The sequence below is a fragment of the Orycteropus afer genome, unplaced genomic scaffold (genome assembly GCF_000298275.1).
Source record: "Orycteropus afer afer isolate SDZICR_OR568_19922 unplaced genomic scaffold, OryAfe1.0 scaffold00542, whole genome shotgun sequence".
Taxonomy (NCBI): domain Eukaryota; kingdom Metazoa; phylum Chordata; class Mammalia; order Tubulidentata; family Orycteropodidae; genus Orycteropus; species Orycteropus afer.
Window position 1 is genome coordinate 700,232 of NW_006922129.1, and position 17,132 is coordinate 717,363.

Genomic DNA, 17,132 nt, shown 5'->3' on the forward strand with positions numbered 1-17,132 from the left:
ACACTGGGAAGAGGTAACTGTGGGGAGGAGGTGGGAGGGGAGCTGTTGCATTGTGGTAAACTGTGGTCAATATCATGAGACAAAGTGTATATGAACTGCTGTATGGAAAGTGAATTTGCTCTGTAAACCTTCACCCAAATCACAATAAAATAAATAAAATAAAAGGCTACAGTCTTCAGTGTAGACTACACCTCAATATGAAGAAAACAAAAATCCCCACAACTAGACCAATAACCAAGATCATGATAAATGGAGAAAAGATTGAAGGTGTCAAGGATTTCATTTTAGTTGGATCCACAATCAACACCCATGGAAACAACAGTCAGGAAATCAAACTATATGTTATTGGGCAAATCTGCTGCAAAATACCTCTTTAAAGTGTTTAAGAGCAAAGATGTAGCTTTGAAGACTAAGGTGTGCCTGAGCAAGCTGTGTTATTTTCAACAGCCTTATATGTGCATGAGAGCTGGGCAATGAATGAGGAAGACTGCAGAGGAATTGTTGCATTAGAATTGTGATGCTGGGCAAGAAGATTGAATGTACTATGTCTTGCTATATGAAGGAACAAATTTGGACTGGAGGAAGTACAGCCAGAATCCTCCTTAGAAGCAAGAATGGCCAGTCTTCTTCTGTCGTATTTTCAGCATGTTGTCAGAAGAGACCAATCCCTGAAGAAGGATATCATACTAGGTAAAGTACAGGGTCAGCAAGAAAGAGGAGGACCCTCAACAGGATGGACTGACACAGTGGCTGAAACAATGGGCTGGAACATAGCAACAATTGTGAGGCTACCAGCACAGCACCAGGCAGTGTTTCATTCTTTTGTACCCAGAGTCTCTAAGAGTCACAACTACTCAACAACATGTTCTGTGTATATTCTTAACAACAGCAACAACAAAAAGATCAGAGCTGAGTTTCAGTCTAGATCTTCACAAACCAGGCCAAAGTGCTCAAGTCAACTTCACACATTTCCTGGCCTGCGGTTAGATTCCTTACCTACATGAAATGAAAAGGCCTGGGCTAACTGGCCTCCTAGATACCATTCCAGCTCTTAGGGTCTGTGAACCTCTACATTCAATCCAAACAGAGAGGTCTCCCTCCAAAATGCACCTCAAATCTGTTCCATTGCCACCCCTAACTCAAGCCACCATTGCCTCTTGTCTGAACTACTGCAATAACCTCCTGATTGGTCTCTCTGCTTCCAATATTGTCCTTCTCTAATCTAATATCTACAAAGTAACGAGAAGGATCTTTCTGAAAACCAGATGATGTCACTTCCCTGTTAACGATACTTCATTGGTTTCCTTCCTCATCAAGAAAATTTATACACCTTCTCATGGTCTAGTGCAGTTGTTGTTAGCTGCTGTCAAGGTGGCTCTGGCCCAAGGCAATCTTTTGTAAAACAGAACGAAACTTTGCCCAGTCCTGCACCAACTTCCCAGTCGTTGGTATTGGTTAGCCCACTGTTGCAGCCACCATGTCTAATCGTCTCATGGAGGGTTTCCCTTGCTCTGTCGCTGACCCTCCACTTTACCAAGCATCATATCCTTTTCTAGTCATTGTTCTTTCCTGATGACACAGCCAAAGGAGGCAGGACATAGTCTTGCCATCCTGGCTTCTAAGGCACCTTCTGGATGGACTACTCCAGGGCTGATTTGTTTGCTCCTCTAGAAGTTCACAGTATATTCAATATTTTTGCCAACACCACAATTCAAATGCGATGATTCTCTTTCGAGTTTCCTTTTTCACTATCTAGTTTTTACATGGATATGAGGTGAATGAAAAGGCCATGGCTTGGGTCAGGCATATCTTAATCATCACAGTAACATCTTTACTTTTTAAATTCTTTGCAGCAGATTTTCCCAATGCAATTTTCTCTTGACTTCTGGTCCTAAGGGCGTTGATTGTTGATCCAAGTAGAATGAAATCTTTGACAACTTCAATTTCTTTGCCTTTTTATTTATTGGTATTATTTATTGGCCCATATGTGAGGATTTTTATTTTCTTTATGTTGAGGAGTAATCCGTTTTGAAGGCTATAGTTTTTAAACTTCATTAGATAAGTGCTTAGTTGAATCACTTCACTTTTGGCAAGCAAGGTTGTGTCATCTGCATATCTCAGGTTGATAATGAATTTGCCTCCAATCCTGATGCCATGTTCTTCCCCATATAGTCCAACTCCTCAGATTATTTGTTCTGTGTAATAATTGAATAAATAAAGTGCAAGAATATAACTCTTTCCCAATTTTAAGCCATTACACCCTTGTTCTCTTTGAACAACTGCCTCTTGATCCATGTATAGATTCCACATGCACACAATACCCATAGTTATAATCTACACAGTCAAATGCTTTCATGTAGTCAATAAAATACAGGTAAACATCTTCCTGGTATTCTCTGCTTTGGGCCAAGATCTATCTGATATGATATTCCTCATTCCATGCCCTCTTCTGAATCAGGTTTGAACTAACAATTTCCTGTCAGTGTATGCCTGTAGCAATTTTAAAATTATCTTCAGCAAGCTTTTGCTAGCATGTGATATTAATGAAATTGTGCAGTAATTTCTGCATTCCATATGATTGCCTTTCTAGTGAATGGGCACAAATATGAATCTCTTCCAGTCTGTTGGCCAGGTAGCAGTCTTCCAAATTTCTTGATATAGATAAGTAAGTGCTGACAGTGTTGCATCTGTTTGTTGAAACATCTCTACAACCTTGTGTTTTGTTAATACAGTGTAGTATGTCAATTGTATTTGTCAATACAATGCAGTGCAGTGTGTTGTTGTTGTTGTTGTTAGGTGCTGTCGAGTCATTTCTGACTCACAGCGACCCCATGCACAGCAGAACGAAACACCACCCGATCCCGCGCCAGCCCCACAATCCCTGCTATACTTGAGCCCATCATCGCAGCCACCGTGTCAATCCATCTCGTTGAAGGCCTCGCCCTCCTTCGTCGACCCTCCACCCTACCAAGCATGACATCCTTCTCCAAGGAATAGTCCCTTCTGACAACATGACCAAAATAGGTGAGACAAAGTCTGGCCATTCTCGCTTCCAAGGAGCATTCTGGCTGCACTTCCTCCAGGACAGATCTGTTAGCTCTTTTAGCAGTCCATGGTACTTTCAGCATTCTTTGCCAGCACCACAACTCAAAAGCCAACTCTTCTTCGGTCTTCCTTATTCATTGTCCAGCTCTCACATGCATATGAAGCAATTGGAAATATCATGGCTTGTGTCAGGCACACCTTAGTCCTCAAGGAGACATCCTTGCTCCTCAGCACTTGAAACAATTCCTTCCAGATGATGCTGCTGTCAAGTTGGGCTTTTTCCCAAGCACTCCAGATCAAATCAGATGGACTACACTGGTATCCATAGCTTGTGTGGGTAGAATGTAAAACTTCTTCTAATGGCAGGAAATGCACTCCTGCTGCCCATATTCCTCCTAGAGTGCAAGCCTCTTCATGATTAGCTGGCTAAGTTTTAAAGGCAGTATGCTCACACTACCAATATAGCTCCAGATGCTGGAGGAAATAAACTGTAGGAGGAAGTTGAAAAACAGCTCTAGCAATGCTCTGTTTAGCCAGGGTAATTCCTATATTGTCAGGCATATCCTTAACTGGGGTGTCATATTCTATAATGGTACCATCTTCATCAACTCAGGTTTAGTTCAGCATATGAAAGGACCGGACCTGGTTGCATTGTGCCCATTTCCCTACTGAATCTGATGGCCTACCAGGGGTCCAATGTATATAGAGTGGCCAAAGTTTGATATCTTAATACATTGTATTGCATCACAGTGGAACTCTTGTTGGAATTGATTATATAGGCCCCTTCATTCCTGGCCCGGTATTTTAAACATAAGGGGATGGGAATGATAGACAAAACTGTGCTCTATGTGAAAGTGAGTGGGAATGCACCCAACAATTATTAGCCCAAGGTATATGATTTCATAAGGTTTATTGGTGTTTTATGAGGGTATTAAACTCTCATCCCTCAGTAAGGGTAAAATAATTACTGAATTGATTAAAATCTCACTCATGTTCTAATCTGGAACAGGTTTCTTTTTAACAAAACCTTAAGATTCTCAGTGGATTCACAAGGCTGATTGAGCCACCTGGTATTCAGCCAGTCAGCCCTTTTGAGTCCTCCTGTCCCACAAGACTATTTCCTGTGGAACAAAATTTAGTTACAGGCTAAGGAGGGTTGTCTGCATGGGCAGGAGATACTCTTAGCCAAGTAAGATGAATCCAGGGTCAGATTCCCTTGAGTGTAGCTGAGGATCAGCGAGATATTTTAGAACCCAGTTCACTTGACCTGGAGCTAGCTCTGGAGAGTCTGGTTGTTCCACTCCTTAAGAAGGACCCAATCACCTGGGCAGATGTTGTGGAGGGGAATATCTGTGGGATATCACAACCTGCTAGAAGTAAACTGGCTAATAGTCTTTAAGGTTGCAGACAAAGTTTGCACATGTTTAAAAATATCCAGCTCCTTAACAATTTTAAGGTTTCCCCTTCATGCATACGTGGGGTGCCACACTCTGGAAAATGGTCTCCCATATAATATCTCATATGTGCTTACCCCAGGCTTGCTTCTAGGAGTGACCTAGACCCATAATAGGGCAAGAGATAAAAGCTTTATCCAATGTAAATTGGTCTCTTGACACATCTGAGCCAGCACCTTCTTAAGAATGTGACTCATCTTCAGTCTTCCCTGTTGGTTGAGGCCTCCAAGAGGAATGCAATCTTCACTTAATGCCTAATAGTCTTGTTACTTGTTGGACTACTTGAGCTACAAATGCTCCCATTATCACTTTGAATTGAGATTGGCAGGCTGTGAAGAATGGGAATTCCAGAACACTTAATTGTACTCATGAGGAACCTGTCCATAGACCAAGAGGTTGTTGTTTGAACAGAACAAGGGGATACTGCATGGTTTAAAATCAGAAAGGATTGAATCTTTTCACTATACTTGCTCAATCTATGCTGCACAAATAATATCAGAAGCTGGACTATATAGAGAAGAATGTGGCATCAGGATTGAAGGAAGACTCATTAACAACCTGCTTGCTGAAAATGAAGATGACTTGAAACACTTCCTGATGAGGATTAAAGACTACAGTCTTCAGTATGGATTGCACCTCAACATAAAGTAAACAAAAATCCTCATTACTGGACCAATAAGCAATGTCACGATAAATGTAGAAAAGATTCAAGATGTCAGTGATTTCATTTTACTTGGATCCACAATCAACACTCACGGAAGCAGCAGTCAAGAAATCAGATGTTGTATTACACTCGATGATCTTCTGCAAAAGACCTCTTTAGAGCATTAAGAGGCAAAGATGTCACTTTGAAGACTAAGGTGTGCATAACCCAAACCATGATATTTTCTTTCAATCGCCTCATATGCGTGTGAAAGCTGGACAATGAATAAGAAAGATCTAAAAAGAGTTGATGCCTCTTGTTGAGTTGAATTGTAGTGTTGGCAAGAAGTACTGAAAATACCATGGGCTGCCAGGAAAACAAACAAATCTGTCCTGGAAGAAGTCTAGCCGGAATGCTCCTTAGAAGCAAGAATGGCCAGATTTCATCTCACCTACTTTGGTCATGTTGTCGGAAGGGACCATTCTCTGGAAAAGGCTATCATGGTTGGTAAAGTAGAGAGTCAATGAAGAAGGAGAAGACCCTCAACAAGATGGACTGACACAGTGACTACAACAATGGTCTCAAGTACAGCAAGGATTGTGAGGTTGGTACATGACTGGGAAATGTTTTGTTCTGTTGTACATATGGTCGCTAGGAGTCGGAGCTGACTTGACACCACCTAACAACATGGGCTTAACCCAAGCTTGCTTCTGGGGTTAAGCTTGCTTCTTGATCCAGACCCAGAACAGGGCAAAATCTACCTGCCAGTCTTCACAAGACCCTCATCCTCTTGCTTGAGCGCCTTTTACTACTGGAGACAGACTGCACTTCACCTGTTGTAAAATCTCTAGAGGCACTACCTCAAGATCAGCAGCAGATGAGTGCAGGAGGATTGCCTGCAGGGCCCACACCTGGTCAGGATTAACATCTCCCCCGAGCTTGTCAGCTGAAAAAGGTAACTGGTGCATTCAACTTGGTTAGCAAGTCTCATCCCAAAAGATGAATGGGGTGTTCAGGCATGTATAAGAAACTTCGAGTTAAAACAGTACTCCCCGCTCAGCACGCAAGATGCTGAAGAAAAATTTTTATATGCAGTCTTTCCTGAAACTCTGGTAATGTTCTCTGTCTTGTGGGACAAAAGAACCTTGGGGATATTCAGGACTGAGAATGTTGTCCCCGTGTCCACCAAAAATTCAATGGGCTGTTTTCCCACTGTTATAGCTAGCTACCCAGAGCTCCTTGTGGGAGATAGGGATTTGCCTGGTCTGCAACAGACCCCCTGGGTTCCATCATTCTTTGATCACTGTCAGCACTGCTTACCATCAGCTGGGCCCTTTCTGGTCATGTTTGAAAGGGCTACTCTGGCCACTCCCTCTTTCAGTGCCCATTCTTCTTGCAGTAAGCATACTACTACAGCCCCAATGTTGTTGGTCAGCCTGCTCAAGGGGGCAGAGCTTGGTCTATTCCACCTTGGCTTGTTGGGAGCCCACAGGGACTTACCTGGCAGAGTTGACTTCATGGTGGCCCCAGAGCAGCAGCCAGTAGGGCAGCCTGTTGCTTCATTTCTCTTTGCTTCTGTTTCTCCTATTTCTGGTCTCAGTTATTATAAACCTTAAAAGCAATCTCCACAAGTTGGGAAGTGTTCATGCCCAGACCTCCTTCTAACTTCTGGAGTTTGCACTGTATGTCAGGGGTGCTCTGGTTCATAAAAGTCAAATTGGTAATGTGAGTTTCCTGGGGGTTATCAGGGTCAGCATCAGTATGTTTGCAATAGGCCTCATATACCCGTTCCAGGAAAGCAGAAGGATTTTTCTTGGGGCCCTGCTGTACCTCCTGAAGCTTGTGAACACTGATTTGCTGTAGAGCCCCCTTTTGAAGCCTTACAATAATGCATTATGCCATATGGCCCAGCTTAGCCCTTCCTGTGGGTCATTTGGATCCCATTCCAGATCTGCTCCCCGCACTGCCTGATTGCTGGGGCCTCTCACTGGGTTTTGAGGCTGATGGTTGTGAAGCTTGTCAGCCTCCTGTTTAGGCTTTTCTAATATCATCCATGTCTCTTCAGGGGTGAGCAGGGTGGTTAACAACACATTAGTATCTATCAGCCCAGTTGGGATGGTGAACTGCGGATATGGAAGTGATTCAAGTCTCCATCCACTTCAGATCCTCCCTCTAAGTGGGCATTATATTTTTCCAATTTAATAAGTCATCTATGGTGAATGGAACATGGGTCCAAACAAAACCTCAAGGATTCCCTTGATGATCTAAGCCAGATGGAACCTGTCATAATAATGCCCTGATGGGCCTGGTTCAACCCCTGACCAAGTTGTACACCACTCTGGGTGTATGCAGAGGATATAGTTTCCTGAGTGGCACCTGGGTGCTAATGGGTAAAGGTGGGTATAACACAACCAGAGCTTTAGGAGCTTCTAAATTTAAAGCTTCCCTAGGGTTAGATGGTGGCATCACCAATCAGGTGCTTTTCAACGCCAGGAGGTATGGAGGGAGAGCAGACAGAGGAGGAAAGAGGTCAAGACAAGGGTCCTCAGAGTCCTGGAGGACTTCTTTAAAGTCAACTTTCCCTTTAGATTATACAACCATCAATTTGTACTGCCTCTGTTAATTCTTTTTCTGGTATGAAGACATAAAAGCCTGCACATAGAATATCTTATCCCATTTCTCTTCCCTCTTGCAAAACAAATCTAACTGCAAAATAGCATCATAGCTCAAACTCCCATTCCCCAGCCATTTTCTACCAAACTCAAGTTGGTACTGAGGTCAGGCAGTGTTACAAAAATATCACTTTCTTTCTCTTCCTAGGTTCAAGTTCATGGCTAAAATGAACCCAATTTTTCAGGACACAGCAAGGGGGCTGCAGTCTGGTACTGAATTTAGGTAACCATTTTCATTCACACGCCATGTTCACCGTCACTTAAAACTCTTCACACCAGTGCCACACACACACACACACACACAAAGTAAACCAAGACTGAACTAGACCATGAAATATCTCATGGAGATATTTCTCAACCTTCCAGACAGTGATTAGAAAACTAGACTGGAGTCCAAAGCTTAAGAAACCCCAGGGCTACAAAAGTGGTCTTGGCTAAACCTCAATCTCACAGTCAGCTCCCTTTATGTGTTCTGAAGAATTAGCTTGCACTCACTCAGGAGACATCTTCAAACCCAGAATAGTTTCTTTTCTCTCAAGATACAAATGTGCCTAGGGCTGAGGGCTTTATGGACAGGGGCTTGGCACCCTGTATGTACCTCCAGACATAGCAGAGTCTAGGTGCACACTGAGGTCTGTCTGAAGTCCATCTCCACCATCCAAGGGCCCTCATGCTCCAGGCATGGGTCAGAGGGACCTCGGACCCATCTGCATAGCCATTTGCTACCATACTAAAGCGAGTCCCTGCCCAGTGTGTGGTCAAGCTGAATCAGTTCACACACATCCAATACTTGAGATATGAGAAAGATAATTTATTACCATGTACATGGTAGGAGACAGGGGCTGTACCAAATCTGGCTTCCTGAGTTGGGGTTGGGTTACAATTTTTGTCAGGCTCAAGAAAGGGGGCTATACATATTATATAAACTTCAGGAATTTGGATATGGATTGGCTGGGGATGGGCTGAAGTTTCGTTTGCTTTGGTTAAAAAGGACAATTTTTAATGCAGTGCACTTGCACACAAGATGAGTTACACTGACTTCCTGTCACTGGCTGATCAGGGCTTGGGCCGAGGGGAAGATGTTAGTTCCAAGCAACTTTATTCTGTTTCTCCCAATGTGCATGTCCACCGGTCAAAAGTGATCTGAACTGGTTTTAATTGATTTCAAGTTGGTCTTGGCTGGATTTCTGAAAAACAATTTTAAAGAGATGAATTATGCCCACTCATCTTTTTCCAAGTGGGATGGAGAATGGTTACAGAAAGGTTTGGGAAATGAGTTCAACTTGGCTTTGATCTATCTGGACCTGACAGCAGTTTGCCTTCAAGGTACCTGCTCACACCTTTGAGACAAGAGATTGCTCAATTTAAGATGAGACCACTCCAAGATGAATCTCAGTACAAGTTTATGAGAACTGACTGGTGCTTCATAGAGGGGATTATGAGGATAAAAATTTTTGCTTTGTTAGACCTGACTCCATATGGTTAAAATAAGACTCCATATTTTCAGTTGAAGTGCCATTTCTTTCTTTCTTTTTTAAAATTTTTAGTGATTTGGGTGAAAGTTTACAGAGCAAATTCATTTTCCATACAGCAGTTCACATATACTTTGTCTCATGATATTGACTGCAGTCTCCCACAATGCAACAGCTCCTCTTCCACTTCCTCCCCATAGCCACCTCCTCTCTGTGTCCTTCCTTCCCATGCACTCCTGCCCCCTGAGCTGTCTCCCTGTGCATACACAGCCCTTCTACTCTCCCATGATTGATCTCTCCAAGGAGTATATCAACCTAATGTAAATGTTCAGCTCATATGCTTGTCTTTTGTTTGGTGGAAGCCATAGGAGTGGGTTCAATTCCAGACCTGAAAGGCAGCTAGAGGCTGCCCCATAGTCTCAGGGGTTCCACTAGGCTCTATCAGACCAGCAAACTTGATCCCCCCTTTTTTTCTCTCTCTCATGATTTTGAGTTTTGTTCCACATTGTTCTCCCACTCTATCCAGAATCTCCTACATAGATCCCCCTCTGAGTGATAAAAAAAGAAATGCCATTTCTTTAAATACTGGTTTCAATCTTGTGTTGTAATTAACTTGTTCTCTCTCTAAGATATGGTTATCAGTTCCTGCTGCACCCTGTGATCTAAGCCAGGGCCATCTTTGTCAACAAAGTCTCCTGGACTGGACTTTGGGACCAGGCACATGGACTTTGACAAACACCAATGTAACCTCTTAAGGATTACCTGACTGCCAGGAACTCACAGGAAACATTCCTTTGTTAATTACCCATTGCCCTATCTAACATTTAGAAATTTGTTAACTAATCCTACATAGGGGAGCTCTGGTACCGCAGTGCCTAAGGCACTTGACTGCTAGCCAGAAGGCTGGCCGTTCAAACCCACCAGCCACTCCTCGGAAGGAAGGTTGGGCAATCTACTTCCGCAGGGATACCGCCTCGGAAACCCAAGGAGGGTCGCTGTGAGTCATATCTGACTCGACAACACATAACAACAACAACAACAACAACAACAATCCTACATACACGCAGTGTCTCTTTTACCTTTAATATAAGAATCCCTGATTCTAAGTGCTGAGCAGAGTGATCATTTTGGGAGTCGTTGAGACCCCATCTATCTCTCATTGGTGTCCCTTCTAATGAAAATTCTCTTTTTCTCCTTGAACTCTGCTGTGAACTATTGGCTGTGGTCCAGGGCCAGACCCCAGCATTTTTTGGGTAACAAAGAAAGAACCCTGTGTGATAGCATTTGCTTTCTTCCTTGGTTACCTTGGCTAGGCTCTAGATAAAGGTTTCTTTATGGAACCCTTGTGCAGCAAAAAGAAAAGTAATATTTTATTAGTTGTTGCCAAATTATTCCTTGGGGGACCAAATGTGTTTCTTTAGGAAAGAGGCTTCCTAACTCACTTAGTGATCATTAGGGACTCAGCAGGAGAGAGAGAGAGAGAGAAAAAAAAAAAAAAAAAAAACTAGATAACTGCTTCTTATTAAGAATTTGAGGGCAAGGAAACCGAGGAGAGAGACAAAGTTGTGCAATAAGGTGAGAGGCTAGCGCACTCTTGGACAGAAGAGAAGAAAAGCTTAATATTCTGATTTAAATGATCTGCTGAATCATGCTGTGATATAAACCTCCCTTGCTTATATCCCTGAATAGGCAGTAAAAGTCTGCTTTCTTTTCAAAGTGGCGTTGCGGGCTGTGGGCTTCAAAAGTTAGAACTGGTCCCACCTATGAGTTGCTGCTGTGCTGGAGACAACACAACAGCGTTCGGCTCACAAGGCAGCGAATGAGAGCCCAGGAGAATGAGAGCTATCAGTGGTCAGTGGACGTAAGCCCCTGAAGTTACAGTCACCTTCCTGGAGAATGTGGATAGGGGCTTAAATAAATCTCATTGAAATATTAGAGGACATTGAGTTATATATGATTAGAAGGCCGGAGTTTCTGGCTGTGACTGTAGACATTCATAAGTTACAGGCCCTTAAAGTTTCCCAACGTTAGCAGAGAATATGGAATAACAGAAAAAGATGAACTGAGTCACTAAGACAGGAAGGAACATTGTCTTCAACAGGATTGCCAAGAGCAGTTAATATCTGTTGAGCAGGGCATGGAGTGGCACTATTTTACTAGAGGTTTCTTCTGGCTGATTCTGGAACCAAGCCCATAAAATTGAGGTGCCAACACCAGAGAATTTTGGTGAGGATGCAATGTCAGGAGTTCCTCAGACAATATGACCAGCCATTGCCCTTAAAGATTCTTCAGTAGCCTCTAATTGATCTTGGACATAAAGTCCCACTCACTGAATGTTAGGAAGAAGGTACAATCATAGGGTTTCCTTTGCAGGTGAGCCAGGTAACTTCATAACTCTGTAAAGTAGAGAATCAAGCATAATCTAGATTTTTCTAAGTGAGAAGAGACATAAATGGAAGGGTAGGAGGTACAGGCAGTGCTTGGAATGGCCAACTCACTGAGCACTCCAGCTCTGGTTCATTGGAAGGCAATCTTCAAATTGATGAGGGAAAGGGTTAGGAGCTGGGTTGGGAGCGGTGGCCAGAACACAACTGTCTAGAATCAGGTTTCTATTTCTAACATGTGAGAGTTATCCTTCCCTGAAGGTGAGATATCCACCCTGGAAGCAGATCATCATGACAGAGAAGGAAAAAAGACGGTCATCAGCACACGTCTTACCTGCTTCTTTTACCTGCTCTTTTGTTTCCACCACTGTGAAATTATCAGTTGGTTCCTTGTGTCTTCTGATGCCCTTTAACGTTAGGAAGCTGTTAGAACAAGAAGATTTGTGCTTCCAGCTCCTCCACTGTCCCCTCAGAGATAGAAATACAAGTTCCACAAAGGTGAACGAGAGACAGAGTGCACTGACCCCAAACATGGTCTTTAGGAAGATGGTCTTCTCAGAGGGGCGAGATAAATTGCAGGTTATACTGCCAAGGCAAGGCTCTCTACGACACGCAAAGGAACTGGGCATCTTGAAGCCGTACAGGTAATACTGACTCCCCAGGGCCAGCCCCTCAAGGACCAGTCGAACACCCATATGTGCCACATAGGCCCAGAGCAACCTGGGACCTCCAGCCCCTGAGGCATCTCTGCTGTTGTTCCCTTCTTGGATCAGGGTCTCCTCCTCCTTCTTCACATTTCCTGAGTCTTCCCAAAGCCAAATCATGCGATACAGAGTGAAACCCATGTAGAGGACACTGGGCACAGCCACCAAGGTGACCTGGAAGGCCCAGAAGCGCAACGGGGAGAGGGGGTGGAAGGCATCGTAGCAGGCGGCCTTGCAACCTGGTTGCTGGGTGTTACACACGAATTCACTCTGCTCATCGCCATAGACCCCAGTCCCGTTGGCAGCCAGCAGCAGGAGGCGGAATCCCAGGAGCACAGGAAGCAGAAGCCGGCCCACGGGGGTGGAGTGCCGGCTCTCCTCGGCCAACAGCTGCCTCAGGAACCTGCCGCACATGTTTCTGTGGAGCAGAGAACGACGATAATTGGATGCATGTTGCTCACTGGCCAGCAGAGAGCGCTCCAGGCCTCCTCGTCACGCCTAATTCAAGGATGGGCGTTTTGGTTCTCTCCAAGGTTGATCAAATGCCAGATTGCACCTCTGGTGGTATAGGAGCTCTGGTGCCATAGTGCCTAAGGCATTTGACTACTAACCAGAAGGCTTATGGTTCAAACCCACCAGGCACTCCTTGGAAGGAAGATTAGGCAATCTACTATCCATAGATATGGGAGCTCTGGTAGTATAGTGCCTGAGGCATTTGATTGCTAACCAGAAGGCTGGGGGTTCAAAACCACTAGCCACTCCTCAGAAGGAAGGTTGGACAAGCTACTTTTGTAGTGATACTGCCTTGGAAACCCAAGGAGGGGTCGCTATGAGTCCAATCAACTAGACGGCAGAGGTTTCTTGTGGCCTAGAGTCTAAGGCATTTGATTGCTAACCAGAAGGCTGGCGGTTCAACCCCACCAGCCACTCCTGGAAAGAAGGTTGAGCAATCAACTTCCATAGTGATACTGCCTGGGAAACCCAAGGAGGGGCCCCTATGAGTCGGGTCCAACTGGAATAGTAACAATGAGTGCATGTGAGTGTGGCTCTCTGCCTTTCCCTTCAGTATAGCTAGAGTGGAGAGCGTCTCAGCACCTCAGCGTGGAAGGGGACTAGAGTCTGTCTTTATTTATCTGGGTCTTCCTCCCTGCCTCTCACCCTCTCCCAAAAGCTAAATAGTAAGAGACCGAAGTGGCAGGTTTATTACTCATCCCTTTGAAAAAGCAACACTTATTGCTTCCCCAGAAAATGACTGCAAGGTCTGGGGCTACAGCCAGCTTCAGCTGAACCAAATCAGTGCTGACAGTGGGAGGAAATGTGTTTCTGCCGTTTCCTCTGGTTCCATGCCCTCGGGTGTTCACAGGTGTGCTGGGATAGCCCAAACTACCATCACAGTGGTGAGATTGAGATGGGTTAGTTTAGGGGCCTACTTCCATAGTGATACTGCCTCGGCAACGCAAGGAGGGGTCGCTATGAGTCAGGACCGACTCGACGGCACACAACAACAACAACAACAACAAGTGGGGAATGGAGATAGACTGAACACAGTGAGTCTCGGGCTCGTTTTAATCTAATGCTCTTTGTTGTTGTTATGTGCCAAGTTGGACCCAACTCATAGCGACCCCTCCTTGGGTTTCTGAGGTGGTATCACCACGGAAGTAGATTGTTCAACCTTCCTTCCGAGGAGTGGCTGGCGGATTTGAACTGCCAGCCTTCTGGTTAGCAGTCAGATGCCTTAGGCACTATGCCATCTCCAGCCATTGCTAAATGTTCCCTTCGAAGAGGATTCACTTCTTGAGGATCACTGCTTTAGGGTAGCACTGGTTCATGGCTTTTCCGCTCTTGGCCGTATTTACTTGCTCTGTAAAGCAAGACATCTGTAGAAGATCATCTCACAGGGGTTTCCTAGCCTTCATTTGGTGGGGCCATGACAGTCTCCCACATCCTTCCCTTCCAGGCTGCTGGCACATCTCTCAACGAGCTCCACTCCTAAGGCTGTCTGCAGTCCTGCCAGCCTCGTAAATCCTGGACTTAGAGGAGGCAAACTCGGGGCTCCGAGGGCTCCTGACCTGGCTATCCTGAAGAGTCAGCAGACTAAATGCTAATTTAGTAAATTCACTTCTCTTATTCAAAGATCAGACCATGTACTCTCGGAACACATTTCCCGCACATTCCCAGCAGACCTGGACTTTACCGGAGTAGACCTGGTATATTTCAAGTGTCAGGAATTGGAGTAGCTATCAGAGGCTTTATCTCTGGTTCCTCTCTCTGTTTCCTGTACCCATCCCAAGCCCCTAGCCAGACACCCAAATGCTTTCTGAGAGGCTCTCAGAACTGAGCTGAGGTCTCCAGAGCTCCAGGCAAAAAAGCAAGACAAAAGGACTCGCTAAGGAAACACTTGGTTTAAAAAAACCAAACACACTGCGTGGAGTCGGATCCGACTCATAGGGACCCCTCCTTGGGTTTCCCAGGCAGTATCACTGCGGAAGCAGATTGCCCAACCTTCCTTCCGAGGAGTGGCTGGTGGGTTTGAACTGCCAGCCTTCTGGTTAGCAGTCAAATGCTTTGGGCACTACGCCACCAGAGCCTTCAAACGTAATTCTTCTTTGTCCTTTGCCCTGTGGCTGTTATCTCCAAAACAACACTTATTCTGCACACATTCAGGGACCTCAAGAAGCTGAACTTCAGGATTAAGGGAACTGAGGAGAAAAAGAAAGGAGAGATGCTTCTAAAGCCTCAGGGTCGGGAATTGTTGACAAAGCTTGATTTAAGGAGGAAGGGCTCTGTTAGGAGTGGAGAAGCAGTTTGCAAATGAATTTGTTCAGGAGGGACTTGGCAGTGCCTCAGCTCGAGAACTGGGAGAATGAGGAAAGCCCAGAGATTGTCAAATTTGCCAAGTTTTTTAAATATTCAAAAAAAATTAATTCCAACAGGACTTTAGTAAGAGTTTTTCCAAGCATCTCTTATTTTTTGAGAGAATTTTCAGGATTCCATTGGTGGCAGATCCATCTCAGAGAATTAAGGTGTGAAGGAAGAAATGTCCACTGAGGAAGACCCAATGGTACTGGACCCAGGCTCTTTGCTCCACTCTCAGCCCACCCGGCCTGGAGAACATTCTAGATTCTTTTGCTCAAAGTACGGTCTGTGGACCACCCGCACTGGCATCACCAGCAACGCAGACTGTCAGGCCACATCCCAGACTTACTAAGTTATGTCTGAATGTTAATAATCTCTCCAGATGATTCGTGTGTGTAGTCAAGTTTGAGAAGCGCTCTCTAAAGCCTAACGCAGCTCCCCCCCATCGCCAGGCCCCGTGCTGTCCTAGCTGCCCTCTATCCATGCACGTGCACTCACCTGAAAACCTGGAGCAGAAGCACCCACAACAGAGAGAGAAGAATCCTCAGGCCGGAGCTCGGCAGAGCCCCATCTCTTCTGAGGCCCTGCCTCTGACCACCACCCACTTCTTCTCCCTCCCCTTTTCATTCCTGGCACTCTTGCTATCGCGTGCCATGAGTCAATTCCAACTCACAGCAACTTCATAGGACAGAGTAGAACTGCCCCATAGGGTTTCCTAGACTGAAATCTTTACAGGAACAACTCGCTAGGTCTTTTCTCTCTGAGCCATTTGTGGGCTTGAGACCTCACCTTTTCTGTTAGCAGCCAAGTGCTTTAACCATTGTGCCACCAGGGATCCTTAGTGAAGGGTGAAAGAATGCAGCTGGATAACCAGGCAGCTCTGCTGTTAAAAAATTAAGCCTGGTGAATAACTCTGTTGTTGCGGGTAAGGCAAGTATGTTTTCTAAGTTATGTGAAACAAGAATTTGCAGACATCTGAAAGGGGAGCAATGCCTTCAGTGTTTTGCCAATATGGGGGTTTTCAGGAAACAACAGATAGAATTTCCATATGTTTGAATCTCCACTGAACCCCTACCCTCTTCTCCAAAATACCCAAAACACAGGCTTACTCACAGAAGAGTATATGTGTGTTTGCACTCATGTGTTTTGTTTCCTCAGGTAGCATCCACCCCAGAACTCCAGGATGTCCTCTCCCTTTGGCTGGGAGAAATAGCACAGTCTTCCCTTTGGAGTATGATGGGAATCTGCTCCACGTTCCCCCTCAGTAACCCGGAGATCCCAGGCTTTCCGTGCCAGGCCCAATGAGAACTGTGATGCTAGGCCCCTGCATGCATTTCTACCACCGTTGCTAGAGCCAGGGTTCCCACCAGAGATAAAAGCAAGAATGGGAAAAGTCGAGGCGAGGTAAATGGGTGGGAGAATAACTCCCTGCAGTGCCTAGGCACTTGACTGCTAACCAGAAGGCTGGCGGTTCAAACCCACTCCTCGGAAGGAAGGTTGGGCAATCTACTTCGGTAGTGATACTGCCTCAGCAATCCAAGGAGGGGTTGCTATGAGTCGGGGCTGACTCAAGGGCACATAACAACAACAACAACATGAGGCTGAGGCTGAGGCAGGGCAGAGTAAGGGATATGTTTTCTCTGTTATTTGGAACAACTCCCTGAGTCAACGTTGGACCCTTCAAGGAGAGGAGTTGGGGAGAACCTCAGTTCCAAATACTGCCCCTGGATCAGGCACAATGTTCAGTCACAATACTCCTCTCTGTTCATGTGAACAACCACTTCCTGAGTGCCAAAGCAGCCCCACAGCACAGGACTGAATCAGACATCTATCACCCACAGTCCTCTTCCCTGATAACTTCCCCAGACTCCATGCAGAACACTGGTAGCTTCTTCTCCAAGA

General features: G+C 45.1%; 1 protein-coding gene across 1 annotated transcript; it reads right to left on the minus strand.

Moving 5' to 3' along the window:
* Positions 1-11,915: 11,915 nt before the first annotated feature.
* GJC3 (gap junction protein gamma 3) lies at positions 11,916-12,788 on the minus strand. Its single transcript, XM_007955876.1, has one exon. The coding sequence runs from the start codon at positions 12,786-12,788 to the stop codon at positions 11,916-11,918; it is 873 nt and encodes a 290-aa protein (XP_007954067.1).
* Positions 12,789-17,132: the final 4,344 nt, after the last annotated feature.